We start from the raw sequence: 23,777 nt of genomic DNA on the forward strand, positions 1-23,777 counted from the left end.
GTGACTCACAATGAACATGACAGAACAATGAGCTTAATAATTCATGAACTCCTGCTATTATAGGAAGGTGATCGAGGCCAGTGTATTTACAGTACTATGATAGCACAGTTATAAAAGAGCTGCTTGGAAAATAAATAAAAAAGAGCCAATGGGAGAGAGCAAACAGAGCAAGTGTAAATTCAACTTCAACTTTATTGTCTGTTCCAGGTAAAAACAGAATTTTTTCTTTTTTCACGGCTGTATTATTATATATTCAGAATGGGAAAGGTGATTCAGGATGGAAAAGCTGCACAATGGAGAAACAAGGTAGATTCCTCTAAGGCTGTGAAGGTGTAACTCGCATAACAAAAAATCTGAGCCAACCACTCATGACTGCTGCAGTTTTCATTCACGCACTTCCATGCTGCGTTTCAAAGCTGCTGTGATGAGTTAAGTGGAAGCCTCTTAGCCTCTTTTGCCTCTTTTTCTGTGTGTGTGTGTGTGTGTTTATATGTTTGTATGTGGGTGTGTGTGAGGTCCAGTTCAGGTCAGGGCCAAATATGACTCCCACTGGGCCTCTCCAGGGTGGTGAAGCACCCACTCAAACAGACAGACACACACACACACACACAAGTGGTCATGCGATACACACAAGTCACATTCATACAAACACATGCGCGAAAGCCGTGAGGCATGAAAGGAGCACTACTAACCCCTGACCTTGTGATATGAAGCAGGGAATTAGTACAACAGGACCACAGACGATGAAATATGCAGATGAAAACATTTAGATAACAGAAGACCCAGTGTATTTCTGTGTACTGTGGAAATCCACAGAAAACACCAAGTGGTTCATGCAGCAGCAAGCATCAGCAGTTTATGTGGAGTAAACAGGAGATACTGCTCATCTTATCCACATAGGCAGTGATGACCACTCATTGACTGACAAATAGTCACTACAATGGCACTTGTTTTTAAAAAGTTTGAAACAACTCTCTGTGGATAAATGTGATCTTGGAAGGTTTTCTGCATTTACACAAACACTAATGATTGCTGATTGGTGCTGGTGGCAACAAACCCCTCCATCTGGGTTAGTGGTCATTTCCTGCTGCTGTCAATGTGCCACCTGCAGCTTGCCGTACGCAGTCCAGCTATCGTGGCTAATAGCTAACAATTACAAAGGGTCAAGATCTGGCGGCTAACGTCAGGAACAAACAATCGAGAAAGACTGAAAGACTGTTATCACAGATGGAGCCTGGAGTGGAATCATCCCAGGTGAAGCCCCTACTGCTAAAAAGGAGGAAGCACTGGCCGAAGACACAGCTGCTATAACTGTATTATATTCAGGATAATACAGGATGATGCCTCATCTAATGCCTGTTACAATGATTCCATTTTAAATAAAAATATTTGAACAGTGCGTAAGATAATTGTACAATGTTTGAATCTAGATACAATGATTAAAGGGTCAAAATATTGAACATCTTTAGGTTTTTGTCAAACTTACATGATGGGCATGTGAGTGCTGCATTAAGATAGAGAGTTTTAGACATGACTAAATGGCCAAAAAAGTTTTGGAATTTGTCCAGTCGATCGTGAAACAGGCTGCAGTGGCTGTAATGCAATCGTCAAGGGCAACCGCACACAAAGTACACTTTACTTTACTTAATGCTTGTTTTTGCCAATGACAAGCTCAGAGTGTTATTCTAGGTTTCTGACAACATGGAAAGGAAAGGAGTTTGATAAGGAGTGAGAAACAGATGTTATATCGCTCTCCTCAAAGCCACCAAACTCCATAGACAAAAACAGTAATCTTACCTTGCGGAACGTTACACTATAATATATTGTGTGACTTTGGTGTCACACAAAGTTCTGTGAGGTAAACTTACTTACAATGATCCTCTCCATAATGTTGTCAGACGCGTGGACTAACAATGTGAACCTGTCAGTGGCAAAAACAGGCACTTAAAGTGGACATACTTTGACAGACACAGCTGCCCTCAAGGATTACGTTGCAGGCACTGCAGCCCGAGTCACAACTGCCAGTTAAGGTGATCTACTGGGCCAACTACAAAACTTTTTGTATATTTAATCATTAGGCACCAAAGTACATACAGATAGGGCCCAGGTTTAAAAACACTGGCATTCAACTTTCAAACAAGTTTCATCAAATGATTTTAGAGAAATGACTGATGGAAATTTTAATTTAAAAGGATAAGCGAGGATTATGTGACGCCAGAAAAAAATGTTTTCGCATAAAAACAGGAAGCTCTCATGACAAATACTGGCCTTTCCAGCACCACTTTCATTAAAAGCACCAAAGAAAATACCACAAAACAGTTGCTACTTGCAGCTGCATCACCGGCTAACAATAACACAACACTGACTAATTCATAAATAAACTAGTTTGATGAGTTGGTACTGAATGAACACTCTGTCTCTGTAGCTAACACAATTACATCAAGCCAATAGTGTGCTGTAGAGTAGGAATTCAGTCTATTACTTAAAGTATGCTTTGGAAATAATACACTATAGTTAATTATAGTTGATCAGTTAAAACCTACAAAACTACCATCAGGCCTTTCAGGATTTTTATTCTACTTCAGAAACTGGCCTGGAGGGGAACTGCACCTGAGCCCATCAGTCATCTAGAGCGAAATCACAACCTGAAACATCCAGCCTGGGGCTTATGTTTCCTGGCCCCCTCTCTCCCATCTGCCACATTATTCCACTGTCTAATATAAAGTTGTGTGTAGAAATTCAGCCCAGGAGGACTGCTAGTGATGCGCACCTGTCTAAGTGTGTGTGTGTGTGTGTGTGTGTGTGTGTGTGTGTGTGTGTGTGTGTGTGTGTGTGTGTGTGTGTGTGTGTGTGTGTGTGTGTGTGTGTGTGTGTGTGTGTGTGTGTGTTCTTACCCCTGCCAGAAGTCCCTCTGGTGGTGTGGGGGAGACCGTTTCTCCGTCAGGCCCTTGGGGTGCGCACAGCTGGGGTGACATGGTGGGGGATTCATCTATATAGGGCAGCGTCTCCGAGCCATCCTGAGACTTGCCATCCTCGGCCCCGTCCCCCTCGTAGCCATCTGTGTTGTAGTTAAAGTCTGGAGGACAAAGCAGCAGAGAGTCAGAGAGAGATAGCTGATTGACATTTCACTGCAGTAACAAGGCCATCGCTGGTCTCCAGTGACTCCCAACCATGACTCAGTGAGAACAATCTAACACTTCCTCAAAGCTTTTTCAAGCATCCACTTCTCCTGTTACCCACCACTTACTCTGTTAGCTGGAGAGGAAAAAAAACATGTTGTACAGCGTTCATGTTAAAAGTCCTAATGATTTAAGGCACAAGCTCCACACATAACTTTCTTAATTGAAGATTAGTTTTGTTTCTGTGGTAACACAGCCTGGAAGTTTTAAATATCAGGCTCAGTGTCAGTATTGAGGTCGATATTCATGTCCAGTGACAATGTTGGCGCTCAGACCTGAGTAACAGTGACAGGTCCAGTGGAAGGGAACAACGCTGACTCTGAAACGACTCCTGCCCTGCCTTCAGAAGAACACTGGTGAAGAAAATGGTGGAATAACAAAAAAGCATATAAAAAGCCTGTGTCAGACTTAGAAAATGTTAGGTTGACCTCTTTTATATCTAATATGATATAAGAGGGGAAAGGTATATTTTTGATGGACAGTCAGGGGTTTTCATAACCAGGCTAAACCTACTGAACATACGAAAATGAAAAAGGGAGTTTTTTTAAATTTTTTTTTTTAAACTTTTTTAAGTAAGAAGTACAAACATTGAAAACAAAGACGTTTGCTTAAACTTACACAACACGTGGGCGTTTATTTTATTTTTTTACCTTGATAGGATATAAATCCTGCTCATCTATCTGGTAAAGTTCAGAATATTCCTGTTATGAAGTTGGAATCAGAGAAGTTCATGTACCAAAGCTTGTGTAACTATTACAAAAAGCCATATAGCAGTGGGCGGTTGTGAAAGAAGAACCAAATGTTTGAAAAGCCAATTATGTGGGAGGTGCGTAGGTGATCTGACTGTGTATATCCTACGCAGAGCTCAACCACCACTTTAAAGTACAAATGCATGTCAGTTCACCATGGTTGCACAGACATATGTGTGTCACGGAGGGTGTGTGTGTGTGTGTGTGTGTGTGTGTGTGTGTGTGAAAGAATACCAGACAACTCTAACGAGCCTCAAATGAGAACTAATTGCAAAATAAAAGCAGGAGCCCCACTGGGGCGACACACCATCAAGCTCATGTTGATGGGTGCCTAGAGTGGCCAACACGCCACCGTCTGTCACCTTGCGACACGCAGCATAACCCACAGTCACTGGACCACCCACCTGCCAATCAAAAAAAAATCTCTCCATCTGTTGGTTGCATGCGAGTATGTGTGTGGACCGTGAAGAGGCACAGCTACCATATGGTTTGTTTGTAGCTGTTGGGCAAATAGCTGACAAACGGTGCATTTGGGTCTTAGCTGACTTAGTGGAGTGTGTAGTGAAAACAGTGACAGTGTGATGAAGCGCTGCGCGCTGACATGAGTAGAGCATGAGACATAAAGGTGAGGATGGGGTTAAAATTGTGGGGTGAGATCATCCGTGCAGCGCCAACTGTGCTGTGATTGTGTCATAGGAAAGATCTGCTCTTCCAATATGCAAGTGTGCGGTTGCGTGTTTTTGTTTTTTCCTCTCTCCTCCATCCCTCTCTTCCATCTGTTCCCTCTGTCACTCTCCGGTACACCTTCTGGCCTCCTGACTGGCCAGTTTGTCCCAATCTGCTAAAGTTGCATGAGTGTATGTTCGCATGAGAGAAAAACAGACAACTGATCTTGTTATTTAAGATATTTACCTGATGTTATGGCAACCGATAGTGCCCTCAAAACCTCAATTGCACTCCCAGCTCACATGCAATGTTTTTGAAATATCAGAGAGCCTTACGTGATGCACCCAACAAAGCGGTTGTGTCGAGACAAGGTCTGCTCCCTCTTTTACAAAGATGTAGGTCATGATCCATTTCTATTTGCAGAAACATCAATAAGCAGCAGAAATCATTCAGAAATACAGTCCCCACTGTGCTGAGTTGGAGCAGTGAAAGCCAAGCAGAGCAAATGGAGTGACCGTATGCTTGGCTCTCTGGCTCATGCACAGCCTTCAGTGTGCACACACCTGAGGAAGGTGCGTTGTTCCTTCACTTACAGTTACCTGACCCCTCATGCATACATTTGCTGGTTTAATGCCAGCTCTGTATGCGTTAAGTGTGAGTCATTACAGCAAATTTGTATTTGAGTGAATCTCTCTGTATGCAATTTGGTGTGTGAGTGGTCATTATTTCTACTCGTTAGCCATATTAATGCAAGCCACGAGGAGATACAGAGAGAGAGAGAAACAGACAAAAGAAAAGGGTAATTGGGGAAAATCTCTCTTTCGCCTGGCTGGCTGGCTGGCTGCTGCTTGCCGCCTGGCTAATCAGTGATGATATCAGCCCAAGATTCAAAACAGCCACAGAAAAGAGGATATCAAGAGATAAAGGCCACGTGCCCTAAAATGCACAAACTGCTGCTGTGTAGAAGCTCATTACCTTCACTGATAATTCAACAGATCAGGCTCAGGGCCCATCAGCTGTACGGTACATGATCTCAACGCACAGCCATTGATATTTTTGAAGGTGTTTGAGGTCGGGTTTGTATTTCAAATAGAGATAATATTGACACATTTATAGATTAATGACTAATGAAGGTTAACTGCTATAAGTCATGACTACAGTATAGCTCTCGTAGGAGTAAAACAACCATCTTTTAATGCTACTGAAGTCCACGTCTGTATTAATATATTAATATATTTCTATCACTGCAAAGTTTGAATCATGTTTTCTCAGTTTGACTGCTCATACAATTATTATTCATTGACTATGAAGAACAGAGTTTAAGATGCAGGTAATCAATGGTAGCATCTTTTTCATTAAGTGCAAGGTGCAAACAGTTCAAGGGAGATTGGTGTATGTGGATAATTATTCGAGGTAGAATCATCCATTCATTTGCAAAAGATAAACAAAAGATGGAAAAAAGATCTTGAAAATCAATGTCTTTTGCAGAAATCATTTTATGGACCCATGATATCTATTCACTGACCCCTCAGGAAGGTATCACTACAGTTAATGGGCTCCAAATCTCCCTGAAAATGAACATAGTCTCTCTTGTTTTGCTTAAGATTTATTTTGACAAACTAGCCCACTGAGGCAGGTTTTCCAGACAAGAGACAAATGCACATTAAGAACTAAGAAGAAGCTTTGGTTTCACACTGTCATCAAACATCACATAGTTGCATTGCTGTTTTGTTGCTCCCGATATATACCCTTCCAGTCCAGCGCACACATGAGCACGAGCCAATGACACAGATGTCCGAGCGTGCACATGTTTATCTGCACACACTCTGACAGGCTGAATTGTGGGCTGCCTCAGTCAGCTAATGCACCCTGACAGACCCTTTGTGTGACAAGCAGAAAAATCAAGGCAGTCCATGTCTCTGTGGAGAGGATTCATCAGCCCTAACCTGCTATTACTGTTCAATAGAGGAGTACACACAAACACACTTTACAGGGTTAAAACAGGGATAAGCTCAACATGACATGCGTTAAACAGGAGATAAAGTCAAGTAAAAGGATTGACTTGCAGAGGAGGAAGATCCCATTGAGAAATCAATACAGGCTCGGCCTTGCACATCACTAAAGTGAAGTGAACCTGTCGAGATCACAAACACACACATCTACAGACTGAGAAACTACACAGTCAAAGCGCAAGGTGGCCACACTTACCATTGCTGGAGAATAGAGAGCGAATGACACACACCATCTCAAAGAAGACAGCCATGAGTGTGTTTGTGGCATGCGTGCGTGCTGTCCTGACCTAAGGTCCCCCACACTTCACTGGGAGTCCTCCAAGTCACCACAATGCAAGTCCTGCTGGTCCCATTTCTTCGACTCCAAGTCACCGTCACAAACTGAGAAGCGAAGCTTCCTCAACCAATGGAGTAATGTAAGAATCAGAGAGCTGGTTTGGAGCTGCTCACTGTTGAATACCTTCACTGTTATGAACCTTTCAGATAACGGTCATTCAAATTAAGTCAACAGCATTGTATTCAACAGCACCCACAGCCGAGGAGGAAGAGACACACTCATAAGCTAACATAGAACAGTTACTGTAGCGGAAGCTATAAAATGTACATAACTCCGTTTCTCTGTCCACTGAATATTGTCACGTCTCTTCCCAGCTGGCCAAAGACAACCATGCTATGATTTATGGGTCATGTGGCTTTAATTATCAATAGTGTGAGTGTGTGTGCATGAATTTTAGGTACACTCCATGTGCTGCACTATAGGGAACCAACTAAAACTGAGTTACTCAACTAGCTGAACCAGAACCCAAACACTTAAATCCAAAATGTCACAAACTGTCAATCAACTTTTCACAAGACAATGGAAGGTGTAACTTGGGTTTTTCCAGGCACTAAAACCAGCTATTCCTGGCTCTTATCAAATGAGGAACCAGGTTCATCACTGACTAATTTGTATATTAAAATGGAACACATGAGAGACATGCATTGTCAGCCAGGCACAGTAAAAAGTAACTAAACATACTGAAGCCATTCACTTTACTATTCAATAATACTCATTTTGGATTGCTATTGTGAAAACGTGACTGTATCATTTCTCTCAGCTGTAGCAGAGATCTGCAATGTAGACGTAGTTGCAGGTCAACAGAATACACAAGGGTTTAGTTTCTGACAGATACAAAGTTGACCTTCAATCGCCCAATTATTGACCTGACAGTCACTGAATAGGCTCACGATAGCTAAAAGCCATGTGTGTACATAAAAACACTGCTTCAGTGCCACTAAAATGCAGAGCTAGAGCTGATGCCCATTACTGTACCATTAGTGAACTGAAAGGTTGGATTAAAACACCAGCGGGGCAGACCACAGAGCTAAGATAAAACCACATGTTCACTGCTCACATCCCGCATGTGCTGACAGAGGTGGGGCTGCCGGCAGAGAGACAAAGTAAAGCTTTGATTAAAATGGAGATTTGATGATGAGGTTGTTTCGAACCAGCTGCAGATGCACCATATGTGTGTAAGTGTGACTAAATAGTGATTATATAGCACATTATAAAGCACTTTTTCTTTTTCAAATCTGAAAAAGAAAAAGTGCTTTTACTCAATTTTTCACACATCTGTGGCATATCCAAATATATGACTGTGAGTCCATTCCTAAGCCAAAATTGTCTTGACTTGCTTCACTGATTGCAGGTCTATTGAGCCTAAAGGAATTGGAGAAACTGCAAATTTCTCCTGGTAATATTAAAGTATTAGAAGTCTAAAATGTTCAGAAATCAGAAAGAAGAGCTGCTTTTTGATTCTGAGGGATTGACTGCAGAACCTGACATTTCTGCTGATGTTATGGAATACTGAAAAGGTCACGTTATGAAATTTGTCACATTACATCATCTCCATATGGCCAGTAACTCACAGGATAAAAAAAGAAGCATCAACAACAAAACAGATCCAGAACTCAAAACATACGTCACCAAGATAATAAGTGTTTTGGGGTTGATTTTTCCTACTAGATCTTTTAAACCCAAACACAGTATTGTGTACCATGTATTTGATGTTGCCTTCACTATTTCTCTCTGCGCCTCCTTTGCACTCCACATAATGTTAATGGAAATTAGTGCAGCCCATGAGGAAACACAGACACTCTTGCTGTGTCATTCACACCACAGATACATGCTTTTGGCTCTGGTCTGTGTTGATGGGGTTCAACCAATGAGGCTCCAGCTAAGAAGGAATGGCTTACACCGGAAAACATTTCAAATGGGGTAAACACACATACACGCAAACACACATAGAGCACTCTGCAATTGTAGAATTACTCACTTCAGCGACAGTAAACGCAAAGTGTTTAAATCTACCTTGTGAGCAGAAAACTACCTCAGCAGTTTCAGAGCAACTAGTTCCACATATGGTGGAAGAAAATTTATTGCAAAGGGATCAAAGTGAATGCAGTGAAGCCAATCGGAGAAACGATAAAAATGCCAAAATGCTGCCAATGTTCTCCTCAAAGAACATAATATAAATGCATGGGCAATAAATAAAATCTACTTTTTAAATAAATTAATCTAAGTGGTTCTCAGTTTCTGATGTCCTTCATCTCCACATGACACGTTAAATAATTTTTCTCTGATACATTCAAGGAAGCTCTGAAATGAGACATGATACTAAACAACAACTGCAAATAAAACAAATATATATTGTTTTTTCGGTTATTGTCCGTCTTCCAGGTTTGATTTTTCAAACTTAGCATGTAAATGCAACACTTGCCAGCAGCAGACTCTGACAGCTCGCACCACCAACAAAGCGATGTCCCTGCTGATGGCAATGCAGCCACAAGCAGTACTTTGATTTTCACTTACTGACAAAGTGACGTCCTTTCCTGAACCTAGAAAATCTAAAAACCCAATGATGTGCTTTGGATAATGGTTGGAAATAAAGGGTGCAACATTTAAAAGGATAAAACATAAAAAGCTTTTAATAGGTCAGAAGTGAGGGGATGAATGGCAAGCTTGTGATTAGACACCATAATTTGACCACAGAACCTGTGATGAAGAGCATTTCATCCGTACACAAGTGCCCTCTGATGCGATTTCCACCACTGACAGCTGGATCCAGTGGCTTCTCCTGAGAATCACTGCTGTAGGTATGCATGGCTGTATAGCCGCTCCATTGTGCCTGCTGTGTGATAAAATCCAAATGTTGTTGCATAACCAACCAGTTAAACCTGCAGTCCCCCCTCAACCCATAAACCCTCACCCAATGTCAGCTCACATCACTCTCATCGTTAACCTCTCCTGACGGACAGCTCTAAATCCACCTGTCACTCTCAATAACTGGCCCTCGTTTCTGTGGCAGGGACAAAGGCTGCCATGACAACAGGCCAGATTGATGCAAATGCTTCCTGCTTGCCAATAAGCTGTTAGGTCAAGTCGGGAGGTGGCAGACGTCCCTGGAAGAGTGGCACTATTTATACCAGAGGACAAGAGAAACTTTTCAAACTGAACAGCCTGAGTCATAAACTAGCTGAGGGCTCCGCAGAGAGAGAACACTGCCTGCTAGGGGCTCATTCACCAACCCCTCCACACTAACAATAAACCTCTGCAGGGACAATATTGACTGCTGTCTGTCAGCTAAGCTCACACTGACCCCTGTATGAGTTGGGCACAAAAGAAGAGATCCATCTGTGTGAGCACAGCAAATCTGTATGTGCGTTATAGCTCACACTTCAGCTTTTGTTTTTGTTTGTTCCTCTGTCGTGTAGCCACAGCCTGTGGGCCTGTTACTGCTGCTGATCATTTATCAGAGGAAATACTGATCTGGTAAAGTTTGACAGTCCTCTGCCTCTGGGGTCAAGTGATAAACCATTATGGCATAAAGGTAGAATGCTGACATCAGAAGCGTGGCAGCTATGCAAAGTGTTCACTATTTAGAACATATAATCATTTCCTACCACGCTCCCTCACCAGCTGCACGACAAGAAAATAAGAAAAAAATTAAAAAGAATAAATAAAAAATTGTGACCTCTTCTGTGCTGCATCGCCTCCTCACACAGATAGACCACTGATTAGGGCCACTATGGCAGGCAGGCTGCTCTCCAGCTGTTTAACTACACCGAGCACTCACCTGAAAGGAAAGCCAGAGTCGACGGAAATGGCTGCTTTTGTAGCCTCATCGTTATGCTCAGACATAAAGGGGCTTCTTTTATCTGTCTTTTTAAGAGTGGGTTGTGTGTGCGTGTGTGTTTGAGGGGAAGTGAAAGGTATGGCGGTGATGTGATGCCTGAGTGCTACTACAGAAATCTGTCACGCACAACCAAACATGTTCATTGGGCTACTGAGGGAAGCATCCATCACACAAACACAAATACATGAACGTGTAAGCAATTTGCATAAACTATAAACCACTCAGCTGTGTGGAAACATCAAAAAACACAGAGGACACGCTGGTATGCAAATGTAGCCGTCCTCTGCATAGCTTCTGTACCTGCGTGTTGCGATAACTCGTTGTCTTGTTGCTACCTCTGAATCAGTTCTAGTAAACTGACAGTGACAGCAGTCTTTATGTGTTCTGTGTGGGGGTGGACAAAGCAACAGTGGCAGGAGTTTCAACAATACTACGAGTCCACCTAGTGACAGATGAGTATGCTCTAATTTAAACATTTGTGTCCTCTGTGAGGTTTCTTCCACTATTCTAATGGTAGACATTGTGTTTTTAGGTTACAACTAACAACTATTTTACTATCAATGAATCTGCTGATTATTTTCTTGATGACTGATGAATCATTTTCTGTTAACTGTGATATAACAATGGTATGAACATTTTAAATAATATAAATATGGAGCAAATCCTTAAAAAAAAAATCTCTCAGCCATCATTGGATCTAATTCACACCATCATCGTCCCAGCACTGTCCCCTGTCCATCTATAGGAGCATGGACCTGCTGTTTAAAGCCACTTATTAAGTCAGGGGAAGGAAAAGTTGCTGCTGCAGTGTGAGAATTCAATCAGGGACTTGCGCTGCCTTGCTCAGCAATTTTTTTTCTGAGGAGAAGGATTACATCATGCCCTGCAGCCAGCTAACACTGTGTGGGCGGCAAGACGCAGCCCTGCAAACTGCCTCTGTATAGGGGACATGGCTGCAGTGACTGGGCGGGCACACACACACACACACACACATACACACACTTGTTTTTTTACAGAGGAGTTTATGAGCAAGGGTTGTTGCACACCTTAGTTGGAGAGGGGATATAAGAGAGGGGAAAGTGTGTGAGAGAGAGTCTCAGCATGTCTTTACATCTTTATTATCCAACCATCTTTACTGTGTGTGTGTGTGTGTGTGTGTGTGTGTGTGTGTGTGTGTGTGTGTGTGTGTGTGTGTGTGTGTGTGTGTGTGTGTGTGTGTGTGTGTGTGTGTGTGTTTGTTCTGGTGGCTGGTTGACAAGATATTCCTCTGCATCTTCAGTGTTGCTCTAAAAAGATGTAAGTGAGCTCAACCATAGCAGATCCAGTCCTCTGAAGGCCAGATCAAAGACAGGAGAAGGAAAAGGGAAAGAAAAAGACAGGAGTCCTGCCTACTGTAGCCTCCCCCTCAGATACTTGTCCTCCCGGCCCCTGTGGAGTCATGACACCCTGACAGTACATCAGTGGCTTGACGGATGTGTGGTCATTGTGTGTTGACGGTGTACATGTAAGCTTTTAGACCTCCCTGTCCTGCTGTCATCAATCAGGAGGCAACACTGGGGAAATTAAATGCCTTTATGAAGGTCTTTCTTAACAGCCCGGCCCGATACTCCACTCATCAACATAAAATATAACAATGGCAGCTACATGACATGAGACTCTGAGGACAGAAGCAGCAGCTATATAGCACCACTGGAAACCAATTAATTCCACTATATGCAAATATCGGGCTTTGGTAAGACGCATTTTAAGTTTTAAAAAATTTAATGTGAAAGTAAAGTGGTTACATTTTATATAGAAAAAAATCTTCTTTTTCTCTCTGAACCAAACCCAAGAATCATCAGGTGCTCAGAGACCTTCGTCTTTGCACAACTTCTGCTCAAACACCACCCAGAAGCAAAGGCAAAGCCGACAATAAACAGCCGCTGGCCAGAGAGGCAGATGTGGAGCGACAGTTTGTTTTCTTCACCGCATGCTGCTGCTCCCCCCCCAAGAATCATCTCAAGTGTGATCAATATGCAAACACACCCACCTTCTTCCTTATGCGCACACACAGATCCTCAAACAACTACGTTTAGAGACGTGAGTGAACACACGTCCACATGTGCGCACACAGAAGCTGATAGCAGATGTTTGGAGGGAGACGTCTCGCTGCACGATCACAGATTCCATTCCAGTCCAATCTAGCTAGTTATTTGAGCCTTAAATTGGAATTTTGTTTGACGTGGCAGCTTCAATAATACCTCAGAGATGACTGAGGCACTGGTGAAGCATTTTGTCAACAGATGTTTGCTGCACTACAACACGGTCTCATACAAGGAATAGTCAAGGCTCGAATTCGAGAGGATGTGCAAGAGAGTCTCTAAACCACTTAGGGTCAATGGTACATTTGAGACACATCTGATTAGCTCTGCAGAGTGCGTCTTAATAAAATATCAGCATTTAAAGTAAGTCTGCAGGACTCACTGCTGCAGTTTTGTAGGGGATTTGCGGGAAACGCAGGTGGAGCTGTCGTAAAATCCTAAATTTATGTAAGCTGCTGCATCGTTTCCACATCTTTATGTTTTGCCTGTCTTTACAATTTCCAAAAGACCAGCAAACCAGCTGCCGACCACAGGCTGCATGATCAAACTGATGATCTGTACAGTACATACAACATATACTAAGCAGATGTAACCAACGTAAGCTGGGAGCTTTTAGAGCTTAATGCTCTAAAAATAACCAGCTGCATGAATTCCACATGAATGCAGGTAGGAACAGCAATAAACACAAGTTACTGAGTGTATGTGGTGGAATCTGCAGCATGGAGAGTTGTGAACATGTCACAGTCACCTTCAACGCATGCTGATAACTACCGAACCATCCAGGGTGACTGGCTTGTGAATTATATAATTTTATTCAAGATTTAATTTTTAAGAAATCAGATCTACGTCTGATACTACTAATAATAATTCAAGCTGCATAATTCAAGGTGTAATCCAATTTCATGAGAGAGACTCTTACTTCCAATGTTGTTCATTCATTGTTGGAAAATTTAAATTGAATAATCTTTAGATATAATCACAAAAAAATTACAATAAAATTTTCAAAAAAGGACATTTCCAAACTATTTTCTACCAGCATGATGTTACAGGAATGGAAAATTATGCTAACTAAATCAGTGTCAAGATCTGTGAGAAGATGCGGTTGGGAAGTCTGCGAGTCATCCAGTCAAGCCGGGGTCTTTGCTCGCCCTTTTCCTTCATCCAGCCTGATCAAGATGATAATGGGTTGGCTCCTCAGATAGAGCTAACCACTGTGCTCAGGAAACAGGCTAAGAACCCTTTAAAAGGTCGGTAAGCTACAGAACTCCCACACATTAGTTAGTGGACAGGGAATGAAAGGCGAAAGCACAGACGGAGGAAAAAAGGAAGAGATGGCTCTTAGGTGCTTTAATGACAGCAATCAAATCCAATCCAGAATCAAAACCTTAACAGCATCAAACAGGCAGAAAGATGACTTTTAATCTTTTTTTTTTACGATGTGCATGCATTCCACAAATGTACTTAGATGATGCTAATGAAGATGTGTGCCCATTATTCACTCCACAACCTGTGAGCACACATCCACAGCACTTCCCTGCCAGACGAGAGTCCGACAGAGGCAATATTGAGCCTTTATACCCCAAATGAATAACAATTCTACCGCAGCTGCATATCTTCACGTGCCATATGCCTGTAGGCAGCAAGAGATAAGGACCCCCTCCACCGCAGAGCTGCATGCATGAAATGCTGTTACCCTCGATCCCTGCAGCCCCCCAAACCCAACCAACCAATGTTGCCATGGCAGCCAGCCACTATACATTGTAATTAGCTGGCCTAAATCCCCAAGGCTCGGACTGGGTGGATGCAACCCACTGCTTCCATAGATTAGGACAACTGCTGCTGTACATGTGACCCGGAGCTGTGTCTGTGCGCGCACACACATACATACACACACACACAAGAGGTCGCATTCAAGTGCAGACACACCTATGCACACACACAAAGACACAAACATCTACACAACCCTAACTAATCCACTGTATTTTATCTCCCACTTCCCACCTTGCACCGCCTTCCCTGTGTTTGTAAGCAGGTACAAGGAAATCAATCATCCACATGTCCTGTAGAGCTATTCACTGCCAACACACTCCTACGTACAGCAGAGAAGCGTACTGTACGGCAGCTGTAGTGTGTGGGCATCTACACCTCAGCGTGCACCACTACCCTCTGAATTCGTCCGTGGGCATGTGCTAATGGAAAGTGTATCAAACCGTGCAGTGAAACAAAAGAGCTACGGTGAGTGAAGCTATTAAAATGCAGGCGACTATCGATAGCCCTCAGGGCACCCCTGGCGCTGATTGTAGTGTCTATTTATTGCACTCCCCAGCCCAATTAGATGAATATGATGCAGATTACAAGCAGTGAGCTTAATACACTCTAGGTGTGTCAGATAGAAGAGGATGCCCTGAGCGATGGCGTACTGCTTGGTCAGGTTAATGTTTCACATTAAGATGACACCATTAACATTGATTGAAAGAAGAGACCCTCTCCAGCGGGAGTCAAAATAAGCACGAGAATCAATGAGAAAGTTTGTGACCAGAAGAAATTCATCTAGAAAACTAATTAGGCCAAAAGGAGACATGAAGATAAAAAATGGCAGTGTGTGGGTGTAAACTCCAAGTGAGAATACATAAAACTCTTACAAGGCTATTTTATAATTGAGCTGCCCTAAGGGGATATTTGAGGGCAGTATTGAAGAGATTTGTTATGTAAAGAAAATAAGACCAAAACTGTTGTGTTTATATGTCTTTTGTGGAACAGCTTGAGTCACATCCTGTTCAATAAGTCATTGTGATCACTTTGAAATGTTAAAATAGAAATCCACTGTGCTGCATATTTGTGCATATCAGCCTCACCGACTGTTGCACGTGATTGCACCACATCATGCCAGATATTCATGCACTTCATTTTACTTTCAAGCTTCTGGCCTCTGGGGCCAAACAGTCGCTGCTTTTAAAACCAGATGCCGCTGTTTTGAACAGAACACTCCGGCTGTGTTAGAGCCAGCTCGTCAAATAATATAACTGTATACTTCTTATCAATGCTACATTCAAACAGTATGTATTTTGCCATCTATGAGCCTAGATCATAAATTGAAAAAAATGTGCGCCACTCAGAAAAAAAGAGCTCAAAACAATCCCACGCTGCGGCAGCTCCTCTGTCCCTCGAGCATTGATGGCAAGAGTGCAGGTGTGCAGAGAAACACGTGCACGAGGGAAAATGAGAAATCTCCAACTAAAAGATACAGGTGAAATTGTTAATTTAATTGGGAACGAGCCTCTCTGTAGATTTCCCTCTCTCACTCTCTCAGGGTCATGCAGTGATGCTTTTGTTGTTCTCCTCCCAGACTCACCAACCATTAGCCAACTGTTACTGCTTTGCACTTGCCAAGCAGTAAAAACTAAACAGTGTCGCACATGTCAGCAACCATCCTGTTTTCCTGTTAATGCACAGACATGTACTGACTGCAAACTAATGCACACAGTTTCCAGGCAATCAGGTCGGTCTCTGTGATTGTTTTAGAAGTTTAGGCTATTTTAAGAGATTTCTATTGAACAAGACATTGGAAAAAAAGAGTGACAGATGAGATAAAAGGGGACGCAGCATGATGCCTGATAAACTGAGAGAGCACTCGGAGACACAGAGCCATCTGGCATGACTGTGTCAGGGTGTTACACACACACACACACACACACACACACACACACAGTGTGGAGAGAGACCTTGTGGATATCAGTCCTTTGATTTAGAGTTTGCTCCATCAACAAAAGGTCACAGTTAAGTGGTGAATAAACAGCGGACAGTGATTTAAAAGAGTGTCCGCGCCATGACAATCATAGTTTGTAACGGTGCCAGCATCCTAAATTGATCTCAGATGAGAGGGAGAATACACACTAGTTTCCCACAATACCCACTGATACAGTCCAACCATCTCCTCTACCCTTCTACCTGCCTGGATGCTTCTATTTCTCCCTTCTCCCTCCAAGGGTCTCTCTCTACAATGTCAAAAAGACAACCAGGCTGAATGTGAACATCCATTTTTGACACCAGCAGAGAGATGGCCTACTGAGAGCAGAAGGCCAACCCATACGGGGGCTATTAATCTTTTATAACACACACACAAGCACGCATGTAAACATACACACGCGGAATGGGAGAGAAAGATGGCTTCCCACAGGTTATTGAATTCTTGGTTCAATACAGGCTATAAACAGGCAACCAAACATTTAGAGTGAGATTTATGTCACTGATTTAAGAATGTGTTACAGGTCCGGTTAAGAAAACCTGAGGTGATATATGACCTATATGCGTTTGTTCACCTGAGTCTGTCTGGCTGACTGGTCACTGCTCGAGTGCATCCATCAGCCCTCTCAACTCATAATGGCCTCATCTCCCTTTCCTGTCTCCCCCTCTCCTCCCCTTTCTATTCCTCCCCTCCTCTCTTTTCGCTCGACTACCCTGAATGCTTAATCATGGCCCCTGCCTTCCAGGAGCATGTAAACATGCCAGCCGCACCATTGGCCGGGGCAGTGGTGTTAGTCTGTGCCGATTGGCTGAGGGGAAAAGGGGGCATGGGTGGCATAAAAGGATGGGGTTGGTGGTTACCATAGGCCTACAGGATGACTGCTGTCCATAGTAACATACCAGACACACACACACACACACACACACACACACACACACACACACACACACAGCTCTAGCCCCTTAGGACATAGCAAAGGTCCCCACAGACTCCCAGAACACAAACACACTCAGACACATGACACACCCTCTAACATCAAGCCCAACAAAGGATTTTCAGTGCTTCACCCATGTGAAGATGGCAAGATACTTGGCGTTGAAAGGAGGATCTAGCAAACGCTGCTATTTGACATATTTTAGCTAGATTATAGCTCAGCACCCATGCTTAGTTTACCACATTTCCATAATTCCTTTACTTCTTTGCCAAACACTGACTGTACAGTTGATTTAGGGTCAAAGGGACTATAAAAATATTATCACAAAAAATAACACAAAGAAAAATGCAAGAGAACAAACATAGCTAGCTGTTGAAGAAATTAACCCCAATTCTGCTGTGTAAAAATCTTAGTTTAAAATGTTCAAACAGCAAGAGCTCCGTTACCAACAATATTTATCAAGACAAGCAAATATGATCTGCTACCTAAATTATGGCAAATTTTAGCAGCTGTAGCTAGTAATGTTGTGACTAGTTAGCACACTCAGACTTTGGCTTCTGTGCTTTTTAATTGTTTGATTATTTTCCTAAAAACTCTCCAAATCATTTCAAATAAAGTAACAAGGTTTTGACAGACTAACACAGATAGTACAATCAAATCAGATCCGATTGTTTTCAGACAGATTGGTTGTTCTTTAAAAATACTAGGATATTTATGCTCAGTACAGTTTTTATAAGCATACAATCACCTACAGTAGATTACTATCAAATGGATCATATGGACGTATACTATAGAATTCATAACATAAGCTCTGACTTTAAGCTCAAGTTAGTTACATGCTCAACCAAACTGCACATTTGCCATAATTCCCCTACACAGGTTGACAGTATTATACAGGTAGCTCTTTCCTGTCAGACTTACTTGCAGTTCATCACTGTTGTAATGAATTGACAGCTATGTAGCTATGTAGTTATATTTCATGTCACATTTGCAATGTTGGCCTGAAAATTAGCATATCGATATCTCCCCAGATCAATCAGCCTCACTAATACATGAGGACTTTGCTTTGGCTTGTTTTCTGTGTGCGAAAGAGGCACAACAACATACTCAGCTGAGCCCAAAACTTCATCCATTATTCACAAGGTTGTCATTGAATGAACGCAGGAGGCCGTGGCACAGAGGAGTATAACCCCAGCAGGGATGTGAGCGAGCGAGCAGCTAAGTTAATGTGATGACTTGGTGCCAAATCTCTCCTTCGTTCCTTTCAGCTGGACACACTCACTTGGAACGACGAGAAATTAAGCTCATCCACGTTTTAGCGGAGCGTCCTCTTCACTGCAGCTGCACAGGTACTGTAACTGTGTATAACTGTACAACTGATAAGACCTGTAGACCAAAGACATACAGGAGCCCACCTGTAGTTGTATGCATGAGGAAACTGATGTATGATTTCTGAAGGGTAATGAAAAGATAGCTGCACATTTAACATCGCCTTGTAGGATGAAATTGTTGGCACAGATTAGGCTGCCCCAAATAATCTAAATACAGACTTTAATAAGATGATGAAGGTTGAAGTGTACACAGTTTGTGCTTGCTTGGCGCTTTTTGGTGGCTTGTTTTTTTTTTACTCCCAATGTTCCATTTGTCACTTCCTTACACAAAGTGTTTTACATTCTGAAGAGGATCCTGACATGGTCCTTAAATTACAGCCTATGGTGTGGTAGTAAAAATATCTTTATTGGGGTAGTATCTGTTGATAAAAGTGGGATTTTAAGGCCTCGCTGGATAAGAGGATCAGCTCTATTGTTTACTTTGCCATCAGTGCCTCTAGTCTCTCTCTCACGCTCAAAGCACTGAGCATTCGGTTGTCCCTCCGCAGCATCACACAACTGTTTTCTGGCTGTTTTGGAGAAGTGAACATAAAGCCGATTACGTAAGCATGAACCCCTTACCAAGCCCAATGGGAGGGAGATGCTTGAACACAAAGCAGAGAAGCATGGCATGGAAGAGGCTGTAGAGATGACAGTATTACATAACAGCACTGCTTTAGGCTGACTCAGACTCTTTCTCCTGCTCAGTATGTGTGTGAGCAAAGAGATTTAAATGTCTGTTTCTATAGCTACAGTACAGAGAGGGGAGGGAACAGCTTCATCTATTGATCAGGATAATGGAGGAGCGTGTGCAGTGGGAAACAATGATTCAAGTCTCGACATGAAGCACAGATTAAGTTACACAAAACACAATTTTGTTCCTGGAAAGCAAAACCTTTCTCTGTCTACACATTGGTCAGATATAGAATCTATTTTATAGCGACTATACTAGTAGTGCCAACAGCAATTAATTGATTAATGATCAAGTATTTACACTCTTCCAACTGTAGCGATCCGAGGGTTGATTCCTGATAAAGGTTCATCGGTTTTGTCATGTTTTCCCATGAACCACAAGTGAGTTCTCTTCGTTGTTGCTGCACTAGTGACTCCTACCTCCCTACTGTATTCCACTATTTCTTCTCAATGCCACTGATCTCCTAAAGTAAAATAAATTGATGCATAATACTAACGAATAAAAATGGCATCTTTACAGTGAAGCAGAGGTATAAGTGGACATTTTGTGATCCTCTCTGTGGTCAAGCCACAAATGACATGTTTGGAAACACTTCCTGATCCTATTGATCTGGATTTGTTTCTGCTGGCACTGAAGGGAGAGCCACTGGCTATCCAAACAGAGGGAAGAGGTGGGTGGTTTGGTCACAAAACATTTTGTAGGGTGTGATAAATGAGACATCCCTAGTTGTATTAAACTCCCCTATGACACTCTGCCGGGAAGGCATCCAGAATCACTTTGGTGCGTCCCTGTTTGCTGAAGCAGGCGGTGTAACAGCCAACTAACAAGTAACATTAAACACTTAAAGACAGAACTGGGACTGGATTGAAGTCAGCCAGGAGCAGCTAGCCAACCCCATCCATCACAGCTGTAGAGGCCAAACCCATCACTGTGTGGTGAAATGTGGAGGTGTAGCCTGAAACTGTCATTTTTATTAATGCAGATCACTCAGGAGTACAGGTGTCAATCAGTTTCAGTAATTTTTAAAGAAATAAATAAGTAAAATTCTCTGATTACAGCTTCTTAAATGTGGATATTTTCTGGTTTCTTTACTCCTCTATGACAGTAAACTGAATGTCTTTGAGTTGTGGACAGAACAAGACATTTTGAGGACGCCACCTTGGGCTTTAGGAAGCACTGATCGATATTTTCCTACATTTTCTGACATGTTCTAATAATCAACTTATTACAATTACGACAATGACCATTATCGGTAGTTGCAGCCCTAAAACAGTAAAACAGTAAAAGCCATGGATGAGTGATGGAGTCAGTGAATGATATTGTCTTTTATGGGTGGATTGATGGTGATTTAGTAGAGTTTTGCTCCAATAATGATAGTGACAGAGATGTATTAATTTGGAAGGATGTTTGCACATCACACTTCAGCATTTATTCATGGTGGTCACTGCTCATTTGTTTCACATCTGCTCCAAACAGGATCCACTGTTGTACAAATCTGGATTTTTATCTGACCTCTGAATAGGAGCAACATTCGTATTTTTTAATTCTGCATGTTTGCGATTATTAGTTTTTGATGAGTGTGCTAGTTGGATGGCACCAGCGCAAACAGCAGATTACTTCCCACCAGAAACATGTTATTCCATATTATATCTGCAAATACTGGCAGCACAAAGTAGGGATTATACAGGACATATCAACCCTTTACAAACTGGTAAATGGCCAGCCCTGTCTCACACAGGGGTATTTTTGCATGGCTTGCTCAAGCTGAACTCAAACACTCCTCAACACACTGACAGGATGCAAAGAAATGAGGATGGATATTTTTTTATGCTCCCTCAGAGCTGCACATATATTCAAGCCTTTCTCACTCGGATTAGGGAAAATCGTTTTGACACATGCGCGTGCCACCTCGGTTCTGCCATGCCAAAATGCCCATATTCTGGCTTTTACATAATCTAGCTTTCCTTTGATGTTGCTTTAGCATCACGTGGCACTGAAGCAAGCCAGAGAGGGGTCTGGCTAATTCTCTGAAGGTTACGGCGCAGTGCTGCCAGAGTCAGGAGTCAGAGTCAGTCTGCCACTCTGGCTGTGGAGGTGGCAATAGCACTGCAGTTTAGGCACAGAAATTATGGGTTTGGAAGCAAGCGAGCCCTTGAAAGCTCATAGATTTCCTGCGTAAGGTTGGAGTAGAGGGGGCAATTTGGTGATTTCACCCAGTGCAAACGAGGATAGAACAGTGCTTAAATTCATTATGGTTTGTTTTCAACTGAGGCTGTCCAATTTGGTAAAACTGCTGGGATTCAGGCCTGGGAGCATGAGAACAGGATTTTTCCTTTTTTTATGCTAAAAAAGGATAACACTGGCTCCACATGTCAACATAATATAATGGGCTAATTTCAGCATTTTAACACTTTTTCATCAACCACGCATTTTTTCAAAGCAGAGACAATTTCTCGTGTACACACACCACTGAAGAATAAAGGAACTAAAAGAACCAATATGACATACAATACAGGGTAAACCAATGAATTGGTTAGAAACAGAAAATGGAGACAGTGGCTCCACCAAAATGTTTCTAAAATCAGATCATGGGTAAAAAAAAAAAAACCTTTTACCCTGCTGCATAATATAATAAAAAACTGATTAATAACACACACACAAATGGTCAAGATAAGAAGACAGGAAGAAAGAGGTGGAAAAGCAAAGGATGAGAGGGAAAATAAGAGGGTTGTGTTGAAGTATTTGTAACTGACACACACACATGCACACACACACACACACACACACACACACACATACACACAAGCACACAAGCACACAAACACACAAACACACAAACACACAAAAACACAAAAACACTAATAGCCGCCCGGGAGTCTACCACTTATGCTGCTGACTGGACAAATGGGGCAGAGGATGACGGATGAGAGGTATGGGCCACTGATTCTGTTTGGGAGTGTGTCTGTACTTACACTGATGTGAATGCAGAGGCATTTGCAGCTTTTTTTATTTCTTTCTGCCGTTTGCATGCACATGCCTTGGTGTGTTTTTTGACCATCAGATCAAGTGTCTCACACTGCTACGAGAAGAGTGGAATGGCGAGAGGAAATGTTGCCTTGAACAGAAAGACTTCAGCCTCTCAGGGGTAACGAGGCGGCTGTGGCTTTGAGCATCCACTCTTGTTGTGTGGTCACTGCTTAACACTGAGCCATTAACACAGCTTCAGCTGCTGAGGAGGAAGGATGCAATCACAGCCCCATGTTTGGTAATCCACTACATTATATTCCGCTACACTAAAGGGGGGTGGGACTGGGTCGTTACACACCATTAACAACCAGGTATGAGTCATCTTCCACAGTTGGGTCTGCTGTGTGCTGATGTGTAGCCTGTGAACTGGTGAATGGGCTGTTTCTGGGTCACAGTCGTGAGTACAGAGGGAGTGTGAGTAAGAGTAGTCCTCGTAAAGCTCAGAAAAGTAGCATTTTTTTTTTATTCCCCTGAGTGGAGGAGAGGGGAAGTTCAGCAGCCCTTGACATACTGGTTCATTTATACAATACACACATATATAGGCACACACAGGCAGACAAAGTATAGGATAAAGAATGAAGGAGGAGGAAAAGGATGATGAAATGACAGGTGCATAAATAGAAGACTGCCCTTTTCCCTCAGAGGAGCTCATAGTAAAGCCTCTTGTAATGTTAATAGTCTACCTCCTATTGTACACATGCAGCCTCTCAGAATTTCTCATGTGTTCAAGCACATTAGGTATTCAGTTATGATGTGTTCTGTTTCTGGTCACAGCAATGACAGAACCAAAATAGCAATATTAAAATAGTGCACAGACTGAGTATACAGTCCCCGGTGATCAAAATTCATTATCATACAGTTACACTGACCTGATCTATTTTTTGAAAAGTGGACTAAAACACACACAGACGATCCAGTACTGAGATACTTTAGTGCCATTATGCATTCACGGGTACTGGCAAATAAAGGTCTTTGATGAAAGGGCCAACATTTTGCTTTTCTTGCTGAAAATTAGATCACGAAATCTATGCCGCTCTTATGTCTGTAATGCTAAATACGAAAATAGAGCCAGCTAGGGTCACAGGACCCAAGCTAACACTACCACCATTCAGCAATCACTGGGTTATCTAATGGGCCACACAGAC

The 23,777-nt window shown here is 42.4% G+C and overlaps 1 protein-coding gene across 2 annotated transcripts in view; it reads right to left on the reverse strand.

The window, feature by feature from the left end:
• The window catches only part of abr (ABR activator of RhoGEF and GTPase), a 122,343-nt gene that overhangs the window by 75,750 nt on the left and 22,816 nt on the right, over window positions 1–23,777 (reverse strand). The window contains exons 1-2 of one of the 2 annotated variants that reach the window (XM_070843240.1): window positions 6,803–6,864; window positions 2,895–3,076 (exon numbers count right to left, since the gene is read on the reverse strand). In XM_070843240.1, the coding sequence (XP_070699341.1) occupies window positions 2,895–3,076; window positions 6,803–6,857 (237 nt within the window). In that variant the 5' untranslated portion in view covers window positions 6,858–6,864. Of the gene's footprint in view, window positions 1–2,894; window positions 3,077–6,802; window positions 6,865–23,777 lie in introns of those variants that run through there. The other variant, XM_070843239.1, reaches the window with a different exon arrangement.

This window comes from Pempheris klunzingeri, chromosome 14 (genome assembly GCF_042242105.1).
Source record: "Pempheris klunzingeri isolate RE-2024b chromosome 14, fPemKlu1.hap1, whole genome shotgun sequence".
Lineage (NCBI taxonomy): Eukaryota > Metazoa > Chordata > Actinopteri > Acropomatiformes > Pempheridae > Pempheris > Pempheris klunzingeri.